This window comes from Chiloscyllium punctatum, chromosome 19 (assembly GCF_047496795.1).
Source record: "Chiloscyllium punctatum isolate Juve2018m chromosome 19, sChiPun1.3, whole genome shotgun sequence".
NCBI lineage: Eukaryota > Metazoa > Chordata > Chondrichthyes > Orectolobiformes > Hemiscylliidae > Chiloscyllium > Chiloscyllium punctatum.
The window spans coordinates 89,807,949-89,827,307 of record NC_092757.1 but is presented as its reverse complement, the minus strand read 5'-3'; the positions used below and the strand labels follow the sequence as shown (position 1 = coordinate 89,827,307).

Sequence of the window (19,359 nt, the reverse complement as noted above, 5' to 3'; positions counted from 1 at the left end):
TATCTTTTTAAACCCCAAGTCACTACTCCAAAATAGAGATTTACCAGTCATAGTCCAGAGAAGAATAAAGACTGTAAGAAAGAGGGGAAAAATACAGCCATGGCTAAGGAAGTTAAAGGCAACATAAATCAAAAACTGCAGTACACTTTTGCAAAAGTCATTGGCAGGTTGGAGAGTAAGACCAATAAAGGGTTTTTTTTAAAAAAGTAACAAAAAGATAAAGTTTGAAAGAAAATTAGCATAAAATGGACGAGACTGTTGAGTTAAAAGTGGTGCTCACAGATAAAGTGGTAATGGGACATTTGGGAAGTCCGAACATAATCCACAAGAGTCGCCGTGGTTTTATGAAGAGTAAATTGTGTTTGACTAATTTACTAGAATTCTTCGAAGATTTAACAAGCAAAGTGGATCATGGGGCTCCTGTAGATGTAGTATATCTCAATTTCCAGAAAGCATTTGATAAGGTGCCACACAAGGTAAGATCACATAGGGTTAGGGGTAATATACTAGCTCTGATAGAGGATTGGCTAACCAATAGAAAGTTGGGATAAATGGGTCTTTTTCTGATAAGCTATAAGTGCTACAGGATTCTGTTCGGAGGGCCCCAACTATTCGCAATTTATATTAATGTCTTGAATGTAGGGATAGAATGTACTATAGCCAAGTTTGTAAATTACACTAAAATAAGTAGAAAACAAAGTTACAATAAAGAAATAAATTTACAAATGGATAAGTTGGGTGAATATGCCAAAATGTGACAGATGGAGTTTAATGTGTATAAGTGTAAGATTATCCATATTGGTCAGAAGAATTAAAAGACAACTTATTACCTAAATAGAGAGAAACCTCAAATCCCCTCAGAATCTGAGCTAGTATTCAGGTACAGCAGGTAATGAGGTAAATACAATTTTAGCATTTAATCGCTAAAGGAATGGGGTATTAAAGTAGGAAAGTGTTGCAACCAAAAAAAGCGTTGGTGACACTGCACCTGAAATTCTACACACGGTTTTGGTCTCTTTACTTGAGCAAAGATTGCATTGGATTCACTCAGTTAATTCCAGGCTCACCTCATGATGAAATTGAGCAGTTCAGGCTTGTACTCATTGGAGTTTTGAGGATAAGAGGACGTCTAATTGAGATATCCAAGATGCTAATGGGGGTTGATAAAATAGACATAAAGAGGATCTTTCCTTATTTTGGACAATCTGGAGTGGTCATAGTTTTAGGCTGAGGGGTGGCAGATTTAAACAGGGATGAAGAGGAATTTCCGAAGGGTCCTCCATCTATGGAATTCACTATCCCACAGCGCAGTGGTGCCAGGACACTGAACAAATTTGAGGAGATGGACCAGATTTTTAATTAGTAACAGTTTAAAGGGTTATGGAAAGCAGGCAGTAAAATGGGAGTTGAGGCCAAGGTGGCATCAATCCTAATCGTATAAACTGAGCAAAATCCAATGATTTGATTGACAACTCCTGGTTCTTATGTTCTTATTTGCTTTTATTTTACAGAAAACCTGAATTAAAATCAAAATCTGAGAAAGAAATTAATCTCCTGCTAAAACATCAATGTTTGAAACTGTGTACAAAGTCACCAAGAAATTACTGTTGTTCCTTAGTTGCTACCATGGTTTAAGCAAATGGATGAAGTTTTTAATAAATTTTGATTTCCTCTGAAAATCTAAATTGGGATTCCATTGGCCTGGATTTTAAGGGTTGTGAAAACTGCTGAAGGCAGTAAGTTCTACAATTATGGTCTATTGGAAAAGAATGCAAGTGTATTAAACACCTGGAGATGAGAGATGATTCCAAGAGAGCAATGAACAATAGTACGGTTTAGAAGAAAACAAACTGGTTATCTTTGTGTTTATTAAGGCAGCGACTGAGTAAACGTGGAAAGCATTTGATCAGTATTTGCAAAGTAAAACTTCAGTCTCGATAACAAATGAATTTCTAAAACAATCTTTTTTTTCCTTATAGTGTTGACCCAGGCCAAGCGGTTTGCTTTCTTCATGCCTACATTGCCCTGTTTGGTTTCTTTCTGTCGAGCTTTTCCTCCACTATATGATGATGTAACCTCATTACTAATCCAGACTGGACAAGTGTGTGCCTCACATGTTGCCACTCAAGCACAGGATATTGATCCCATCGTCACACGTATGTATTTGAGAGTTAAGTGATTAAAAATGTTTATTTACTTTAAATTGAGTAAATCTTAGACGTGAAGATGACACTTTATGTCTGTGATGCATCCCCTATTATTGGCCAATTGTGCAGTACTGTTAGTTGAGGTGCAGCACCTTTACATTTGGTACCAGAAACAAAAATCAGTAAATTCAGATTGCGTTTCACATGCTTTAAACTTTGAAAAGAGGGAAGGTAGCATGCAAGCCTGTCTCCAACTTTGTACAAACCAGCGATCCATTCCTTCAGCTTTGGGTCAGCATACTATATCACAATGTAACAGAGATGCCATCTTGAAATATGTAACTTCCTACCAGTCTAACTGGTTTTGACCAATGATGTTGTGCCATAGTATCCAGATTACAAAGATAGTTGGGAAAAAAAGTTGTGAAGAGGGGATGAATCTCCAAAGGGATATATAGACAGGTTAAATGAATCGATAAATGTCTAGAAAATGGAGCATACTGTGGGAAACTGTCCATTTTGGCAGAAAGACTTAATATGCTTTTTTTAAGTCTAATTAGTGAGAGGAATGCAGAGAGATCTGGCTGTCCCAGAAGGTTAAAATTGCAGGTACAAGTATGTAACTAGGAAAACTAATGTTTTATTTTATTGTGGGGGAGCTGAATGCAACAGTAGGGTTGTTATACTTCTTCAGATGCAATCTCACCAGTGCCTTGTATAACTGGAGTATTTTGTACAGTACTGGTCATCATATTTAAAGAAGGATTTTAATGCTTTTGAAGCAGATAATAGATTTACTGCCTAATACCTGGAATGAAGAGGATATCTTTAGAGGATACTAGCCTATCCTATCCTCTTGAGTTTGACAGACGTTCTGAGGTCCTAGTGGATGAGGAAAGGATGTTCCCTCCTAAGAGAGAATCTAGAACTAGGGCTCAATTTAAAAATAAGGAGCTATCCATTTAAAACAGATTAGTTTGTTTTTTTTTTGAGGATTGAAATTTCCTTCCTCAAAAGGCATTGAATGCAGAATGTTTAAATATTTTTAAGACGCAAGTCTTTCTAGTCCCTTCAAATAGCTATCAAATTATCTTATGAAAGGTCCACAATCTGTTTCTTCCATTCTTTCAGTTTAAGCATTCCAGGTCACATGACAGTATTCTTGCAGATCATTTTTAAAAATCTGTCACCTCAGGTTATCAACCATTATGCCACTGAAAATATTTATTAAGGGGAGGTGTTATGTAGTGGTAATGTCACAAGCCTAGCAAGCAGATCCCCAGGCTAATGTTCTGGGAAATTAAGAAAGGTTGTAAGGAGAAACTGAGGAACGGCAGACCTGAGAGTTTCACTTTAAGGGTAAATTGTTGGAGGTGATTTTAAAAGATACGATTTATGGACATTGAGAGGCAAACATTGATTATGGTTAGTCAGCATGATTTTGTGCGAGGAAAATAATGTCTCAAAAACTTGATTGAGTTTTTTGAGGAAGTTACAATAAGATTAAGGGTAGAACATAGACATTGTCAAAAGCTTTACTAAAGTCCAAGTAAACAGAGTTCTACTGGTCACCTAATTCGTAAAGTTAGGTTACATGGTTTACAGTGTGAGCTTGCCAACAGGATACATAATTGCTTAATGGTAGTAGAGTGTGGTGCTTGGAGAGTTGCTTCTCAGACTGGAGACCTGTCACCAGTGATTCTGGGTCCTCTTTGGTTTATCTTTTACATAAATGATGGTAAGTTTGTGGACAACACTAAAATTGGTGGCATAGTAGACAGTGAAGAAGATTTCTAAGATTACAAAGTGATTTTGATCAAATGGTCAGTGAACTTCATCTACCATTTTTCAGTTCAATTTGGGTGAATGGCATTTGGGTTCAACAAGCCAGGCTTATACAATTAATGATAGGACCTTGGGTAGTGTTCTAGAACAGAAGGACCTAGGATTTCAATTGTGTAGTCCTTGAAGTTTACATCACATATAGATAAGGTGGTTCATTGCTCAGTCCTTTGAATATAGGAATTGGGAAGTCCTGATGAGGTGACCACATTGGTGACACCTCTGCTGGTTCTCTTCACCCAGGTATAGGAAGGATATTATGAAGCTGGAGTGTGTTCAGAAGAGGTTTACCAGGATGTTGTTGGGTATGGAAAGTTTTGAGTTATAAAGAAAGGATTTGGAAGAGAAATTGCAGTAAGAGGGGGGAAGAAAAGGAAAAGGAGCTGGCGAGCTCCAGCTGAAACCACACAGAAGAGAGGTGTATAAAATAATGAGGGGTATAGATGATAATGGTAGTAGTCTTTTCCTTGGGACGGGGGATTTCAAGGTGAGAGGAGAGAGATTTTAAAAAAAGACAAGTGCCAATAATTTTACACAGGGTGGTTAGTGTATGGAATGAACTTCCTGAGGCAGTGTTTGATGTGGGTACAATTTTGACGTTTAAAATACATAGAAACGGTTTAGAGGATTATTATGGACGTGGAGCAGGTAAGTTGGACTAGTTTAGTTTGGGATTATGTTTGGCATGGACTGAAAAGTCTGTTTCTGTGCGACTCTAAGTAGGTAGATTCGATTATCTGGGTGATGAAAGGTTATTGGCATAGGCAGGGGTTAGCCTGTCATTCAGTAAGATCATGGTACCATATGAACAAGTAGGAGGTCACTCAACCATTCCAAAACCAATACATTTGAGTATTGTATTTGAATTGATTCCTTTTACTATTTACTTTATGGAAACTCTGACATGCTTTACACAGGTCTCAAATATCTAAAGGAGAAGACTGAAGTAACTCCTGACTTCTACTGCACTGCAGGTCTGGACAGGACTAAACATAGTGAGACACCTGTACCAGAATGTTTGGATCCTGATGTGCTTCTGTGCCAGCGTGTTGAAGCAACATTTCTGGAGATAATAAACACAGCTGTTGTTGGAGTTTAGTAACAGAATTGAGAAAGTTCTGTCAAATGTAAAAGCCATTGTACCACCTTGTGCATAGTGCTACCAGAGTGTGGTAACAGGTTGCTTTTGAGACAGTTGAAACTACATCTGATTCTAATCCAAAGTTGTATTCGGGTATGCTCTGTGTACAACTTGCTGACTGAAAGGGATTGCAGTAACATTGAAATGTGACTAACTTTAAATTTGGATGGATACTTCTGTGGGGGAAAAAAAAAATTTGAAAGTGGACTAACTTTCTGGCCAAACTGAAGATTATTCCTGCTCTTAAAGAATTTGTGTATACAATGACCATAAAGTTGAACTGAATCGGAAATGATAACTTAGTCTTTCCTGTGCCTCAACCTAACCTTTATCCATGGTACTCAAAGGACACAAATAATTATTTTCCTACCACATGGTTTTTAAAAACTTTTCACAAAAATATGCATTTGTTTCATACCAGAATGAAGCTCAGGGGTTTGTGTTATTTTGGTAGCACTGTGTAATTTATATATTGAAGAAATATGAGCAACAATAGGCTATTCTTCCTTTCAAGATGACTCTGCTACTCAATAAGATCATGGCTGATGTGACTGTGGTCTTGTTCTTTATTGTTCCTTTTCCCCTGTAACTGTGTACTACCTTTTGAGATTCATGTGCAAGGACACCCAGATCACTGTATTACAGAATTTCAGTTGCTTTTCTGCTTTTTTCTTTAACCTTTTCACTTAACTCCTGAAGTTGTTACAGATTCTCTGGGCTGGATTCATGGAACCCAAGTGCCACTCCTCTCAAGAAAAGTCCTTGTAGCAAAGCCATAGTAGCAAAACCAAGGGTCGCATGTGGTCTCTCAGCTACAAACCTCCAACTCCAAAAATGCTGTTCCTAATACAAATTCCTCCCTTTTCCCTTCTGTTTTCTATTTTTGATCTTTAGATACCTTACCCCTCGGTTTTCAATTTCTGATTTTCTGTAGCTTGGCTGTAGATCACTGCCGTGTGCATCTTTTGCGATCACTTATTTGATTATTCTTGTATAGGATCAATTGACACCATCACAGATTTTATTGGTGGTTCTGAATCCTTTGTTCAAGCCAGAGCTTCTGATTACTCCTAAGGAGAACAATTGATTGTATTTTCTCTTTGACTGCTATTGATCTGAAGCATAGAGTGAAAAAAAATGTGGTGGTGATAGTAAAGCAGTGCATAGTATTTTTAGATGGACTTAACTGGGTCAACTTTACAACTGTTGCTTGAAGCAGAGGTTAAGTAAAATTTGTAAGAAAATGTCTAATAAAGCTTCAATCTTGCCAATTAACTGTGGCCAATTCTATTATTCTAAGTGGAGATTCTCACATTGCACACAGGCTACTCCAACCAGTTTTAAGATAGAAGAAATAGAGTTTGGAATTTGTAAGGAAGGAATTAAAATGTTAATACAAATTTAAAGATTTAAGTGTCTAAATCATACATTAAAAACTGACTGTTTGAGGTGCCACATTTCAAACAAAGTCCACAGGAAGCATCCCCATTATGGTCTCTAGGTTCAATGAAGACACTGTGATACAACATTTACTGAATAAGGACAATATAATGTCCTGTACCTCAAAAACCTGAGAAACTGTACAAGTACTTTCAAAACTTTGAATGATCTAAGATAGTAAAATATTTTACTATGACTGCCATCCTTTAGTTCATATTATAAAAAACAAGCAAATTTTTAATTGATTAGTCTTTCTGATTTCAGCTGACTAATTGTATATTTCCAGTTAGGTAATAGTCACAGTAACACTTCCTCTGCAACTTCAAATAACAGATGTAATACATTGAGAGACAGTCAGCAACAAAGAAATGAATGCAAAAACAGGGTCACACCAATATTATGAATAAATTATTTATTTGGAAATGTTTAAAAAGTATAAACCTTTTGAACAATTCAACCATAATTTGTTTTTTTTGGACTGTATGTAGCTTTTAGTGTTTGCCACGATCTCCAGACTAAAATTTGTTCATAATTTGTTGAAAGACTCTTGAACCACAACTGCAGCTTCACAAGCAGGATGTTTTATACCAAAGTAGGACACGCAAAAAAGGGGAAAAAAAGTGGACCAGTCCTCACCACAGCTGGGGTCTCATTTCTGCTCGCCCAGTTGTTACAGACAACCAACTATTCAGCAAAACATGGCATGTTCTCCCAATTTTTTTTTTCCTTTTTTTTAAAAAATAAGCAAGGCATCAAACTCTGTAAAATTCAACAATTAATAAAATTTGAGTTTTTTAAATCTACTGCAATTTCAGCTCAATCTATAAATATTTTGACAAAAAGATTAAATTATGAAATTTAAATAAGACAAACGTTTCAGCAATGCATTAATAAAGTATTGGGATTGCTAGTGTTTGCACATGAAATGGACCACTTTCAGATCCTGGTTTCAACATGACCAGGAAATCAAGAAAATTTAAAATGCTACAGATATCGATGGAGACCATATGCTGTGAAACGCCAGAAAAACATCAGTTTTCAGGTATTTTCTACTAACATTTGTATTAAAAGACAGTCCAGTTAAATGACTGCTTTTCCCTATATTTAAAAACAATCTTAGCAATAAATTGTGGGTAACAGCTGCAATTTGACAGAGCTCACAAAGGCTAGCTCAACAACACCTTCAAAACCGGTTACCTCTACCACCTAGACCATGGTGACAGAACTACTGGAGCAACAACAGTTGCAAGTTTGCCTCCAACACCATCTTGTCTTTGATATTAATTGGCATTCCATCTCAGTTAAAAATTCTGAAACTCTAACAGCACTGTGGGTATGTCTAAATGTCAAGTATTGCAACAATTCAAGGTGGGCACTCAAGAGCACCTGCAATTAGAGATGAACAATAAATGCAATAGTCTGCAACACCCACATCCCATGAATGAATAAGAATTCTTATAGTCACCTAGTTATTTAAAACTATTAAGTATAAGGCCATGTGTCTAGAATGAATACAGCTATATGATTAATATTTAAAGTTTCGATCACTGCTTTAATTGTTATGGATTGATTTTGTTTCTGTACATTGCCACCTAAATAAATGTAAATAAATGTCATACTATTCACTGGTCTCCAAAAGTTATGGAAAATGAAGTTTGACAGTAAAAGAATCCAATTTCTTGTTGCGCAATTTAAATTTGAAAATTATTTTTATTGTAAAACTTACCCAATGTCATGAGAAACTAAAAAGGCAAAAAAAAATTATTAGTTTAAATGGAAATATGTCTTGATTACTGATATCCTGTGGTTAACATTAATGAGAAGCAGAAACAGAGTATCTAAAGTTTTATATGATAGATATCCAAGTCATATTCAAGCACATAAAATAGAAATACTTGGTTCCCAATAATATTTATGAGGTGTAGAAACCCCTGACAAATGGAAGGTCAAAAGAGCTCACCTCTTAATAGCTGCTCTTGAACAATTGTGCATCCACCCCCCCGCCCCCCCTCCCTCTCAAATTAATGGACTGGGGATTTAAAACTTGAAAATAAATATGTTGGCAGGTAGACAATGGGGAAGAAAGACAAACAAAAAAAAATTATTTAACCTAATAGTTCTCTGACATTATGTTTAGAAATAAAGTGTGCAGTTACTATAGTTTTTCAAATGTTGTGGAGCTTGTGCTTAAAAATCCAGTTTAAATTAACTAGGTAATCATGGTATACCTTTTACAAAAAGCTAAATGCTATCATTTACAAATACATTTATCATATTGGTGTATATATATTTTGCTATACATTTCAGCAATATAAAAGACAATGACCCTGCAGCCACAAAGGATTTAGATAAAGTACAAAGAAATATACAGGGAAATTAGGAAACGAGATTAGCACTGATAGCTCCAATATCAGGATAGCAGCTGCAGAAATATTTCTGCAAACATTCACTTCTTCCACTATTGATGTTCAGTAGCAGCATCTACAAGGTACACTGCAAAAATTCACCATAGCTCCCAAGACAGTACCTTTCAAACCCACAATCACTGCCAAGGGCACTAGATACATGGGAACACCACCACCTGCAAGATGCCTTCCAAGCTACTCACCGTCCTGTCTTGAAAATATACCACAGGTATTGCTAAGCCACAACCCTGGAACTCCCACCCTAACAGCATTATGGATCTATCTACATGAAATGGACTGCAGTGGTTCAAAAAGGCAGCTTACCTTCTCAAGGATGGGCAACACATGCTGATACCTACATTCCATGAGTAAATAGAATAGAAAGAAACACTTTGCTAAAGTAATGTTCTTTCTACTTGAAATTGTTCTGATTGTTTTATACAACATAGCCACACCCCAGCCAAAGAATGCTATTCCACAACAGCATGAGGCATAGAATCCCTACAGTACAGGTAAGGTCATTGGTCTATTGATTCTGTACGGACCCTCCAAAAAGCATCCTACAACCTCTATCCTCTTTTACCCCACATTTACCATTGCTAGTCCACCCAGCTTGTACATTGCCGGTCACTACAGCCAACTTAGCATGGCTAATCCACCTAGCCTGCACATCTTTGGACTGTGGGAGGAAACCAGAAAACCCATATAGACCGTGGTGAGAACATGCAAACCAGACAGGTCAGTCACTTAAGGCTGAACTGATTTTGGTCCCTGACTGTGAGGGGGCAGTAGTGCTAACCACTATGCTGCATGATTCAAATGACCTTAAAACATGCTAGGTTTTCAATTTAATGTATCAAGAATAAAGCTGGGCTTGGACTTCAATGGTAGCAAAAATATAATACGTTCAATATAGATTTAATATCCCTGACATCCTTATCAACCTTCTTATAACAAAACATCCACATGTTCTCCCAATTTCCAGCAGATCACACCTCGACATAGGCCAAACACTTTGTAAAAATGAGCCAAGCTGGTTCGCTCATGCCTTCATCTGACTTTGCACTTAAAAGTGAATAAATTTGATCCTGCAAGAGGCCTCATCCAGTGTGAAAATTCACAAGTTAGACAAAAGGTATAGGAATTCAAGAAGTCAATGACTCAAGGCTCTGTTCAAGGCTGGGAGCCAGGTGTTCAACAGTTTTAACAAAAAAGTGCCTTCAGTTCAAGAAACAGTCCAAATGTTTTCATGACAGTATTAACCATTTTGAATTGTTTTCATAGTATTTAAGGTTCAGTGCAACATTTTTTTAAAATTTAAAAACAGCTTTCAACCTCCTCCCTAAAAAAGTATCTTCAACAAAGTAATAGCAACTACATATATAGTTAAACAATTAAGGCGCTTATAAATTTAGCATATGTATTAAAGCTTTTACATTAGGACACATATGGCTTTTAAAAAAGTGTTGGATCTTGTTCTAGTGTTCTTGCATAATTTATCTTTTTCAAAGGAGTGAACATTATAGAGTAGTGCTGATCAGGGTTTTTAAGGAGTTACTGCTGTAATGAAATATTTTCAGATATTAGAAAGGTTCTCTTATCGAGCCAGTCTTAAAAAAAATGCAAGAAAACAAACGTAAACAGGTTTCAGTGAAATTTGATGAAACTTCTTGAAATTAACAAATTGAAAACAACTCAGACAAGTGATCGGAGACACCCAACACTTGCAGCAAATTTCACTTTTTTGTAATTGTAATTATAAAATTATTATTTTATTAGAAAATTTGATTAAGACTTCTTTTAGATGAAACTCAAATGCATATTTTTGCAGCACATTTAATAGATAATCTAATACAGAAATGCATGGATGCTAGAAATTTCTAAATTTAAGAGATCTTAGAATTTAAGACTTCTTCAATTTGAAATTTGTCTGGTCTCACTTTTGTCAAGGCTTAAATACCATCAACAGTTATAATACTTTAGTTACGGTAACTGCATAGTAATTCTCATGTTATACACACATACATGGAAAAATACTAGAAATCCATCTGCACACACTTCCTTGGGAACACTGATCTCGCATTCATATTTATATGGGATTTGTCTATGCAAATTTGTCAGACTACAATTAAAGCTCTCTCTCAAAAGTAGGAGTATAGCATCACAGGCAAAATAGTATAACTAAAGTCCAGCATGTTTTAACATACAGTTTCATGTGGATAGAGGAATGCATTATAGGAATATTTTAAAAGAACAAAACATGAGACTTCAAATCAGGAGTGAATTTAATTTGCATGACCATGTCCAATTAGCCTTTGCTATCCTTCAGCTGAAGCCTACAATTGGTCTTGATGCACAACACCATAGGGGGGCTCTTGTACCACACTGATAGTGTTGTTACTGAACCAAAAGGCCTGGATTCAAGTCCCATCTACTCCAGAGGTGTGTAATACCATCTCTGAACTGGGTTGATTGCAAATTCTGAAACACCATAGGAGGAGATTAACTAATAATATGTCGTGAATCAACTCTATTGATATTTATTCCAAATCCTATTGCAAATGACAATGTTTCTTAAATGATGGCTGTAATTTCACTTCCTAAAATAATGCATTTTTTCTTTAGCTTCAAACTATGCCATTAGTTAGAACCTTAGAATTGTTTTATCAAAACACACTTCGAGGCAATGCTTAAACATTTTAGGCTATTAAGAGGGAAGGCACTGCACTGTAAAGCTGGAGTGGGACATGACATGAGTGGGGGGGGGGGGGGGGGGGAAATGAAATGGTGTAAGGACAGATTCCCATAAGCAAATCTACAGAATCTATAGGGTTCTCCTTTCTCAAAAAGATAGTCTTCCTCAAAGACCTGTATCTTAATACAAGTTACCCACAATTGAGTGCTGAAGCATATTTAAAAACAAGTTATCCAAATATTAACAGGTTTATAATTGTACAGAGAGATGAATGAACAGTGAAAAAAAAATTATAAGTCACAGCTATGGAGTTCGATAGCAAGAAACATTAGGTCTGGTAATTATTAAATTACAACATAAAATGGTCAGAGAAGAAAAAAAAACTGAGAAGGAACACTACTGTGACTTTCTCGGGATTGTGGTACCTGGATCTGTAAAGCGGTCCATTCACTGAAGCCATCATTAAGTTCGGACAATGATAAGAGTCTGGGGCCTAGAAACCTTAACACTACAACAGACCAACACACCTGCATTGCATTGATTCAATTTTGGAAAAAATTCTGTTGCTACAAAATTTAGTTACCATTCTGCACAATTTTTCTTTTTTACACAGTAGTAACAAATTAAAGTTACTGACTTCTTTATGTACAAATAGGCAGGTCACTGGGACTGACCTTGACCAGAGCAACCCTCCTCCTCAGTCCCATTTCTACCCCCCCACCCCTCCCCAACCCCTCCCATTTTAGCGCTGGCTTCACAATGCATGATAAGAAATGCCATAAGATGTATTTTTCAGTTATATAAACACAGTGAACATATTTACTGTACAAGTACTCTGCATCCACAGCTTCGCTGCGTTTTTACCACACACAAGGTATGGTTAACACTAACCCCACCCCTACTAAAATGTACACTAAACCAATAGATATTTGCTGCTCTCCCTCCCCTGACTTTATAGCAACCTACAGCAAACTTTTAAGACGATTATAGATATTTTAGTACAACAAATGCTTTAAAGCCTGAAGGCAGTATAGACCTTCTTGAAAAATTAAAAAAAATACAAAATATAAGACAATTTATACAACATTTAAAAACTTACAATAAATTAAGATGCAGGCATTTTTGGATAACTGCCTGTGGCTTTAAAACCCACCAGGCAATTAATGGGGGGGCATCCTGGGGTCATTCAGACCCAATTCCAAGAATCCCTCCAAGTTCTCCATGAGTAATGTATGCTTCCCTTCCTACCAATTCCTGCTCTTGATGACCCTCTCAGACGATATCCCTTTTCGAAGAGTAATTCCTGAAATCCTCGAGCTCTTTTGCTAGGTTTACAACATGCTTGTGATGAAGTTGTACAGTTGCGTCAGCACCACAAAATGAACAGGGAGGCAGGAGCGGCGGTCCTGGGTGGCAGGGTCACAGGTCAGCCAAGAAAGAGCATTGTATTGTTCTAGAACAAACCTAGAGTTCAAAGGAATTTTACAATTTTAAACAAACATTTACTGAAAATGTGAAATCGAAATATAAGCATGTACAAGCTCCTTATATTATTACAAAAGCAAAACTTGGTGTGTTTTAGGCCTGTTAACTTATGTTAAAATGAAGTGGGTCTGTGACTTATTGTGCATCTGTCTAAAAATAGGTCTGGAAGGTATGGCTATTAAAGATTAAAGGGAGACTTGAGCTGTTCACTGGCAAGATGCAAAGTATAGATTGGTGTGGTGCTGGAAAAGCACAGCAGGTCAGGCAGCATACGAGGACCAAGTCCTTCATGAGAAAATGAGAAATAGAGGCAGGGAGCCTCTGGGGTGGAGAGGTAAATGGGAGGGGGGTGGGGCTGGAGAGAAGGTAGCAAAGAGTACAATAGGTAGATGGGGGTGGGGATGAAGGTGATAGATCAGAGAGGAGGGTGGAGCAGACAGGTGGGAAGAAAAATTGGCAGGTAGGACAGGTCATGAGGATGGTGCTGAGCTGGAAGGTTGGAACTGGGGTAAGGTGTGTTGGGGGGGGGGGGGGGGGGGGGGGGGAGAAGCGGAGCGGAATGAGGAAACTGGTGAAGTCCACATTGATGCTCTGGGGTTGAAGTATTCCGAGGCAGAAGATGAGGCGTTCTTCCTCCAGGCGTCAGGTGATGAGGGAGTGACAGTGGAGGAGGCCCAGACCTCGGCAGAGTGGGAGGGGGAGTTGAAATGTTGGGCCACAGGGCAATGTGGTTGATTGGTGCAGGTGTCCCAGAGGTGTTCAAGCGCTCTGTGAGAAGGCGTCCAGTCTCCCCAATGTAGAGGAGACCGCATCGGGAGCAATGAATACAATAAATGACATGGGTGGATGTGCAGGTGAAACTTTGATGAATGTGGAAGGCTCCTTTGGGGCCTTGGATGGAGGTGATGGGGGAGGCGTAGGCGCAGGTTTTGCAATTCCTGTGGTGGCAGGGGAAGGTGCCTGGAGGAGAGGGTGGGTTGTTGGGGGGCATGGACCTGACCAAGTAGTCACCAGGAGGGAATGGTCTTTGCGGAAAGTTGAAAGGGGCGGAGAGAGAAATATATCCCTGGGTGGTGGGGTCTGTTTGGAGGTGGCACTTGAAAACAATAACAGAAAGATCTATCTTAACTGCACTCACACTGCTAATCCCCAAAGATCCAGGATGGCATTGAAAATGTCAAGTTATAAACAGTTATGCTTTAAATTGTCCATTAACTTCAAATATAAAAGAGAACTCGAGTCTCAAGAATAACTAAGCATTTTGACCTGAATAGAAAATCCTTTTGACTTGTACTGTTGGAGATGTGTTTTGAAGGGATAAATGTTTCTAAGATACCCCTGAAATCTCTTCAGCACAGGTAGTCCATCAAGATCCAGGAGAGAAAGAGAGCAGTTATAAGTCAAAACCTTCTTAGCTCATCACGCAGGAATGCAGGTCAAAAGGTCCCACTCAAATACATAAGGATTGGAAACAAGTCTGGAAGATTCACCTCATTTGAAACAGAGGTAGAATCTCCAGGAAAATTTCTCACCATGAATGAAGGGACTATTACCAGACTAGGCAAGCAAAAGAGATACAAACCATTATGAGCTAAATATCAGTGTGCATTGGTCCCTGGGGAACTGAATGTCTAACTTAGGGATATCGTTCACACAAATTACAAAGTGCAAATTTAAATTGGATTGGAAAATAGGAAAATTTCATTCAATAGTTTAAGTTGCCTACATTAACTAAATACTATGTTGCACTTACTTTGCATCTTAGAACACGAGATCTTGTTGTATCATCGTTCAGTCATTAATTAGAAGTCGAAAATTTTTAAAAAGGTGATTGCCTCTACTAGGAATTATTAAACTTTATCTGTGTTTCACCAGACATCACAAAATAATAACAAATTAGCATTCCTATTAATCTGAAGTGTGAAGTAACAAATTCAAACAGAAATTATCCACAAAGCTACCTCTAAAACATTTTCTGAGCATACAATTGAAGCACATCAGTAGAATGCAGTGCTGTGTGCCAGCTATTCTGCACAAACATTCTATTGAACTACAAAAACATAAATGGTTGGCCAAATGCTGTTGGATGCTGAATAGAGGTATAACATTGGTCAAAAGGCTATTGAAAACTTGCAGCTTGTCTTCAAAAGGTGCTATGTACAAATATACATGGGGATTTTGATTCAATGTCCGATCGGCACCACTCACTGCATAACATTGACTATCGACCAACATTTTTGAGATTCCCAAATGCTTCCCTTCATACACAAACACATGAGAATGGGTTATTTCCAATTGTACAGTCCGGTTATTTTATCTTCACAGAAAGGATAAAATCTTTAAACTGTAAAAAAACTGGGGCAGGGAGAATTCTAGTGATGGAAGTGCTCAACTAGTCTACAAAGTAAGAAATACTGAAGTGCAACTAGTCTTCCAAATTTACTTTGAATATAATTGCAGAATGATGCAGCATCCTATACCTGAGCACATCAGAGGTTTGGTTTGAATCAAGTGGGTGGGAGTGCTTACTATGAAGCAACTCATCTGAATGCACTGAAGGCACGTGGAGGTGCAACGAGGCCTAGAAACCAAGAAGAAATAAAAACTCAAGTAAATTATATATGGTCTGGTTCAGTATGTTACAGCCACACTTGCCACTAGATGGTAGCAACCACTGTCAGCATAACCACATTGCACACAAAATTACAGCCTATAATTTCTGAAGTCACCATAGTAAATGCAACAAAATCTTTGAGGTTTCAACATTTGTCCTTCAGTTACTTTACTGAAATTTAATCAGAATATTTTGTGAACTTACACAGATTCCAACTTGAGATTAATACCTCACCATCAACCTTTACCTTAAGAATATATTAGTCAGGATAGGCGTACTAGTTTCCTTTTATTTAAGAAAAAACTAACCTATTTTTTTCCTAGTCAACCTGATGTGGAAGTGCGGGTGTTGGACTGGGGTGGACGAGGTCACCAAGTTAGTCCAACAAGCTTATCTGAAATCACAAGCTTTTGAAGTGTTTTTACCAAAGTAAAAAGTAATCCAAAACTGTACAAACTAATTTAGTGAGAGATCATATTTTTATCAAGGTGATAGTGTCAAAACAGGACAGTAAGGAAGATTTTACAGATACAGAACAGTACGGTAGGGTTCTTTGGTTAGACCGTCTGTATGCGACTCTTACATTTATCATGTTATTCCAGCCATTCGGTTCGTTTACAGCACCACCTTATTTTTAAATATTTTGGAATTAGCTCCCCGCCTCAATCAGATTACAGATCATCCCTCGTTATTCAGCTGTTGACATTTTACTCTCACTCTCTGACACTTTTAATCACCTGCAGAGACCGTTATGCAGCCTGTCAACACTCCACCCACATCTTTCATACAATCTTTTGATCTCTCTGCCTCTAAATTCTGTGCCTATCTGCTTCTTTTTCACTCTACCTGATGAAAGACAAATGCTCCTAAAGCTTGTGATTTTGGTCTCCTGGTCCAGGGGTAGAATCACTACCACTGCACCACAAGAGCCCCTTATTGTTTCTCCTTTGCTGAAATCCCTTAACGCAAAACGTGTGTTCAATTTTCATAATATTCACTCCTTAAGAAACGTCAAAAGAGAGCACAGAAGCAGTGGGTAAAATCTTATACTCTCTTAAAATCTTATCATTCCAAAATAAGCGATCACCTGCCTGGTCCTTTCATTTGGGAGGATTTTAACATAATTTATGCTGCCAGCTAAGCATCTCTGCTCACTCACCTATGCTTCACTCCACTGAACTTGAATTTTGCAACAAAGTTTTGAATAATAAACACAAAACATAAGATGGACAGGGAGGGTGGAAGAGACATAATTACAGTTAGGAGGAACACTATTTGCTTAACAGCAGAAGCATTACTCTAAGACAAACATGCCTCTGGTAATCCAGTAGCAAGAACTGAAAAACATATTTTATTAACCAGGGGTGTCAGTCAAGGTTTGTTGTTCCACACCAAGCAGCAGTCAGCAACTACAGTCACATTATTACTACACAGAAAAAAGGTCTTCAGCTCATTCCATGCATGTTGGTCATCAAACACCTATCTACATTTATCCAATCCCATTTCCCAGCATTGCACATAACCTTTTATGCTATGGCATTTCAAACATGCACATAAATACTTTTAAATGTTCCGAAGGCTTGTGCCTCTTTCAGGCTGGGATTTCCAGAAATACATTACTCTCTAGATGAAAACAAAATCCTCTTTACAAATCCACTAAACTTCCTGCCCCTTACCTTAAACTTATACCCCCGGACTTTGAAGTCCCAACTGAGTAAGAAAATTATACACTTTCAACACATTCCGCCCCCCCCCCAACTCAGCTTTCTCTACTCCACGGAAAACATCTCTGGCCTAATGTCTCTTCAGAGCTGAGACACTCTAACCCATAGCACCATCTATGAAACTCCTCTGCACCCTCTCCAATGCAATCACATCCTTTCTACAAAGCTGTGACCAGAACTGCACTACTACACAACTGTGACATAACCAACATGTTACAGCTCCATCATAACCTCACAGACTTTGCAATTGACTCAAAAAGGTAAGAATCACATATGCCTTCTTAACTGCCCTATCCACCTATCCTGTTACCTTTAAAGATCCATGCACACCAAAGTTCCTCTAATCCTCTGCACTATCTAGGGTCCTACTATTTATTATGTATTCATCAACTAGGTTTAACAGCAATTTACTCCAAAATCCAGACTGTCTTTCAAACTCACCAAGATCATGGAAAAACAGATTCAAAAAGTGGCTTGGCTTACCTTGAGAAAAAGTGGACATTGGTTCTGTGCTTGAGGGCAGGCTGACCAAAACCAATCAGGAAGTGGCCCAGCCTTAGCTGTCGAGACAAAGTATCCCAGTGCCAGGGGCTGCTGCAAAATGGTGACTTCATCATGAGATTCCTGTCGGTCTGTGCACTGACCCTGGAAAAGCAAAGCAACAAATTAGCTTTGACAATTATAGATTGCAGCAGGTTATTGGTGGTAACAGTTTGCTAGAACTCCTTCTCCAACAGCAATGTGAACCCATCTACATCAAATGAACTGCAGCAGTTCAAAGAAGGTGACTTGCCACCACCTTCTCAAAGGCCCAGCCAGCAAAATCAACGCCCGCTGATTGAATTAAAAACATTACACACTGCAAGCAAGCAGTGCAGCAAATGGATGTCAAAGATGTTACCAGAAAAATGAGCATTACTAATACAAACTTCGAATTTTACAGTTAGGCTATGCACTAGCTATTTTTTCCTGCAGAATTTCTCTGTAGAGATTACGCCACTCAACCTCTCTCCTAGTCATTTCATGCATCACACCTAAAAACATTTTGAATCGTGATGTAATGATGGAGAATGGAATCAAAATGATAGCTGACTGGTAACTGTAATATTTTTGCACCTGTCACAACATCGTTCTCCACACAAGGTTTTTTGAAAGAAACAAAAATCCCACAGTATGAAACTGCACAAGTAGTTAAAAGCACTGGAGAAATAAGTTAAGAATTTCAAAACTTTTTCATGAAAAATGATACAGTAAAAAAACAAGAGTATTAAATAAAATGCATAAAAATCAATTTTCTCGAGAATCAATACTTGACAGTCTATGAACTTTCCAGTAAGAGGCCTGTGTTATTTTGCAAGAGAGAGAGTGTTCAATTCCTGGCAGATGTCCACCACTTCCTTGTTAACATTTCCGAGCCTACAGGTTTCTAGTTAGCAGAAACTTTGCCTGAGGCAATTTAATCACACTGGAGTTTGGCAGCTGTTGCCATGTCCGGATAGCACTCGATACCACTTGCTACCACTTACTAAATGTCAGAACACATTATGGAACCCGAAAGGGAAGAGTATAGAAATGAGAAGCAACTGAAAGGTGGGTCAAAGACACTGTGTATGAAAACAGTTCATATTATTAATATCATGACAGTATGACAAAGGGAAAGAGTCAGACTGACACACTAATTTAAGACTGACACCAAGATGCAATTCTTTTCTCAAAGGCTATGAAAAAACCTCATCCTGGCAGAATACAAATACAGTAAAACTTTGGAAATATTTAAGGAATGATTGACATTATCAGCCTGGAAGAGGTAAAGAGAAAGACAGAAGAGTTTTCATAAATGAACTAAAATGTACCAAATAGTCTTCT

General features: G+C 37.9%; 2 protein-coding genes across 4 annotated transcripts in view; one reads left to right on the top strand and one right to left on the bottom strand.

The window, feature by feature from the left end:
• ints2 (integrator complex subunit 2) overlaps nt 1–6,405 on the top strand; it is a 60,238-nt gene extending 53,833 nt beyond the window's left edge. For both annotated transcript variants that reach the window (XM_072590035.1, XM_072590036.1), the window contains exons 24-25: nt 1,980–2,156; nt 4,907–6,405. In XM_072590035.1, the coding sequence (XP_072446136.1) occupies nt 1,980–2,156; nt 4,907–5,088 (359 nt within the window). In that variant the 3' untranslated portion in view covers nt 5,089–6,405. The remainder of the gene's footprint in view (nt 1–1,979; nt 2,157–4,906) is intronic.
• Nucleotides 6,406–6,963: 558 nt separating this feature from the next.
• The window catches only part of med13a (mediator complex subunit 13a), a 220,407-nt gene continuing 208,011 nt past the window's right edge, over nt 6,964–19,359 (bottom strand). For both annotated transcript variants that reach the window (XM_072590029.1, XM_072590030.1), the window contains exons 29-31: nt 17,977–18,138; nt 15,636–15,736; nt 6,964–13,134 (exon numbers count right to left, since the gene is read on the bottom strand). In XM_072590029.1, coding sequence (XP_072446130.1) covers nt 13,002–13,134; nt 15,636–15,736; nt 17,977–18,138 — 396 coding nt within the window. In that variant the 3' untranslated portion in view covers nt 6,964–13,001. The remainder of the gene's footprint in view (nt 13,135–15,635; nt 15,737–17,976; nt 18,139–19,359) is intronic.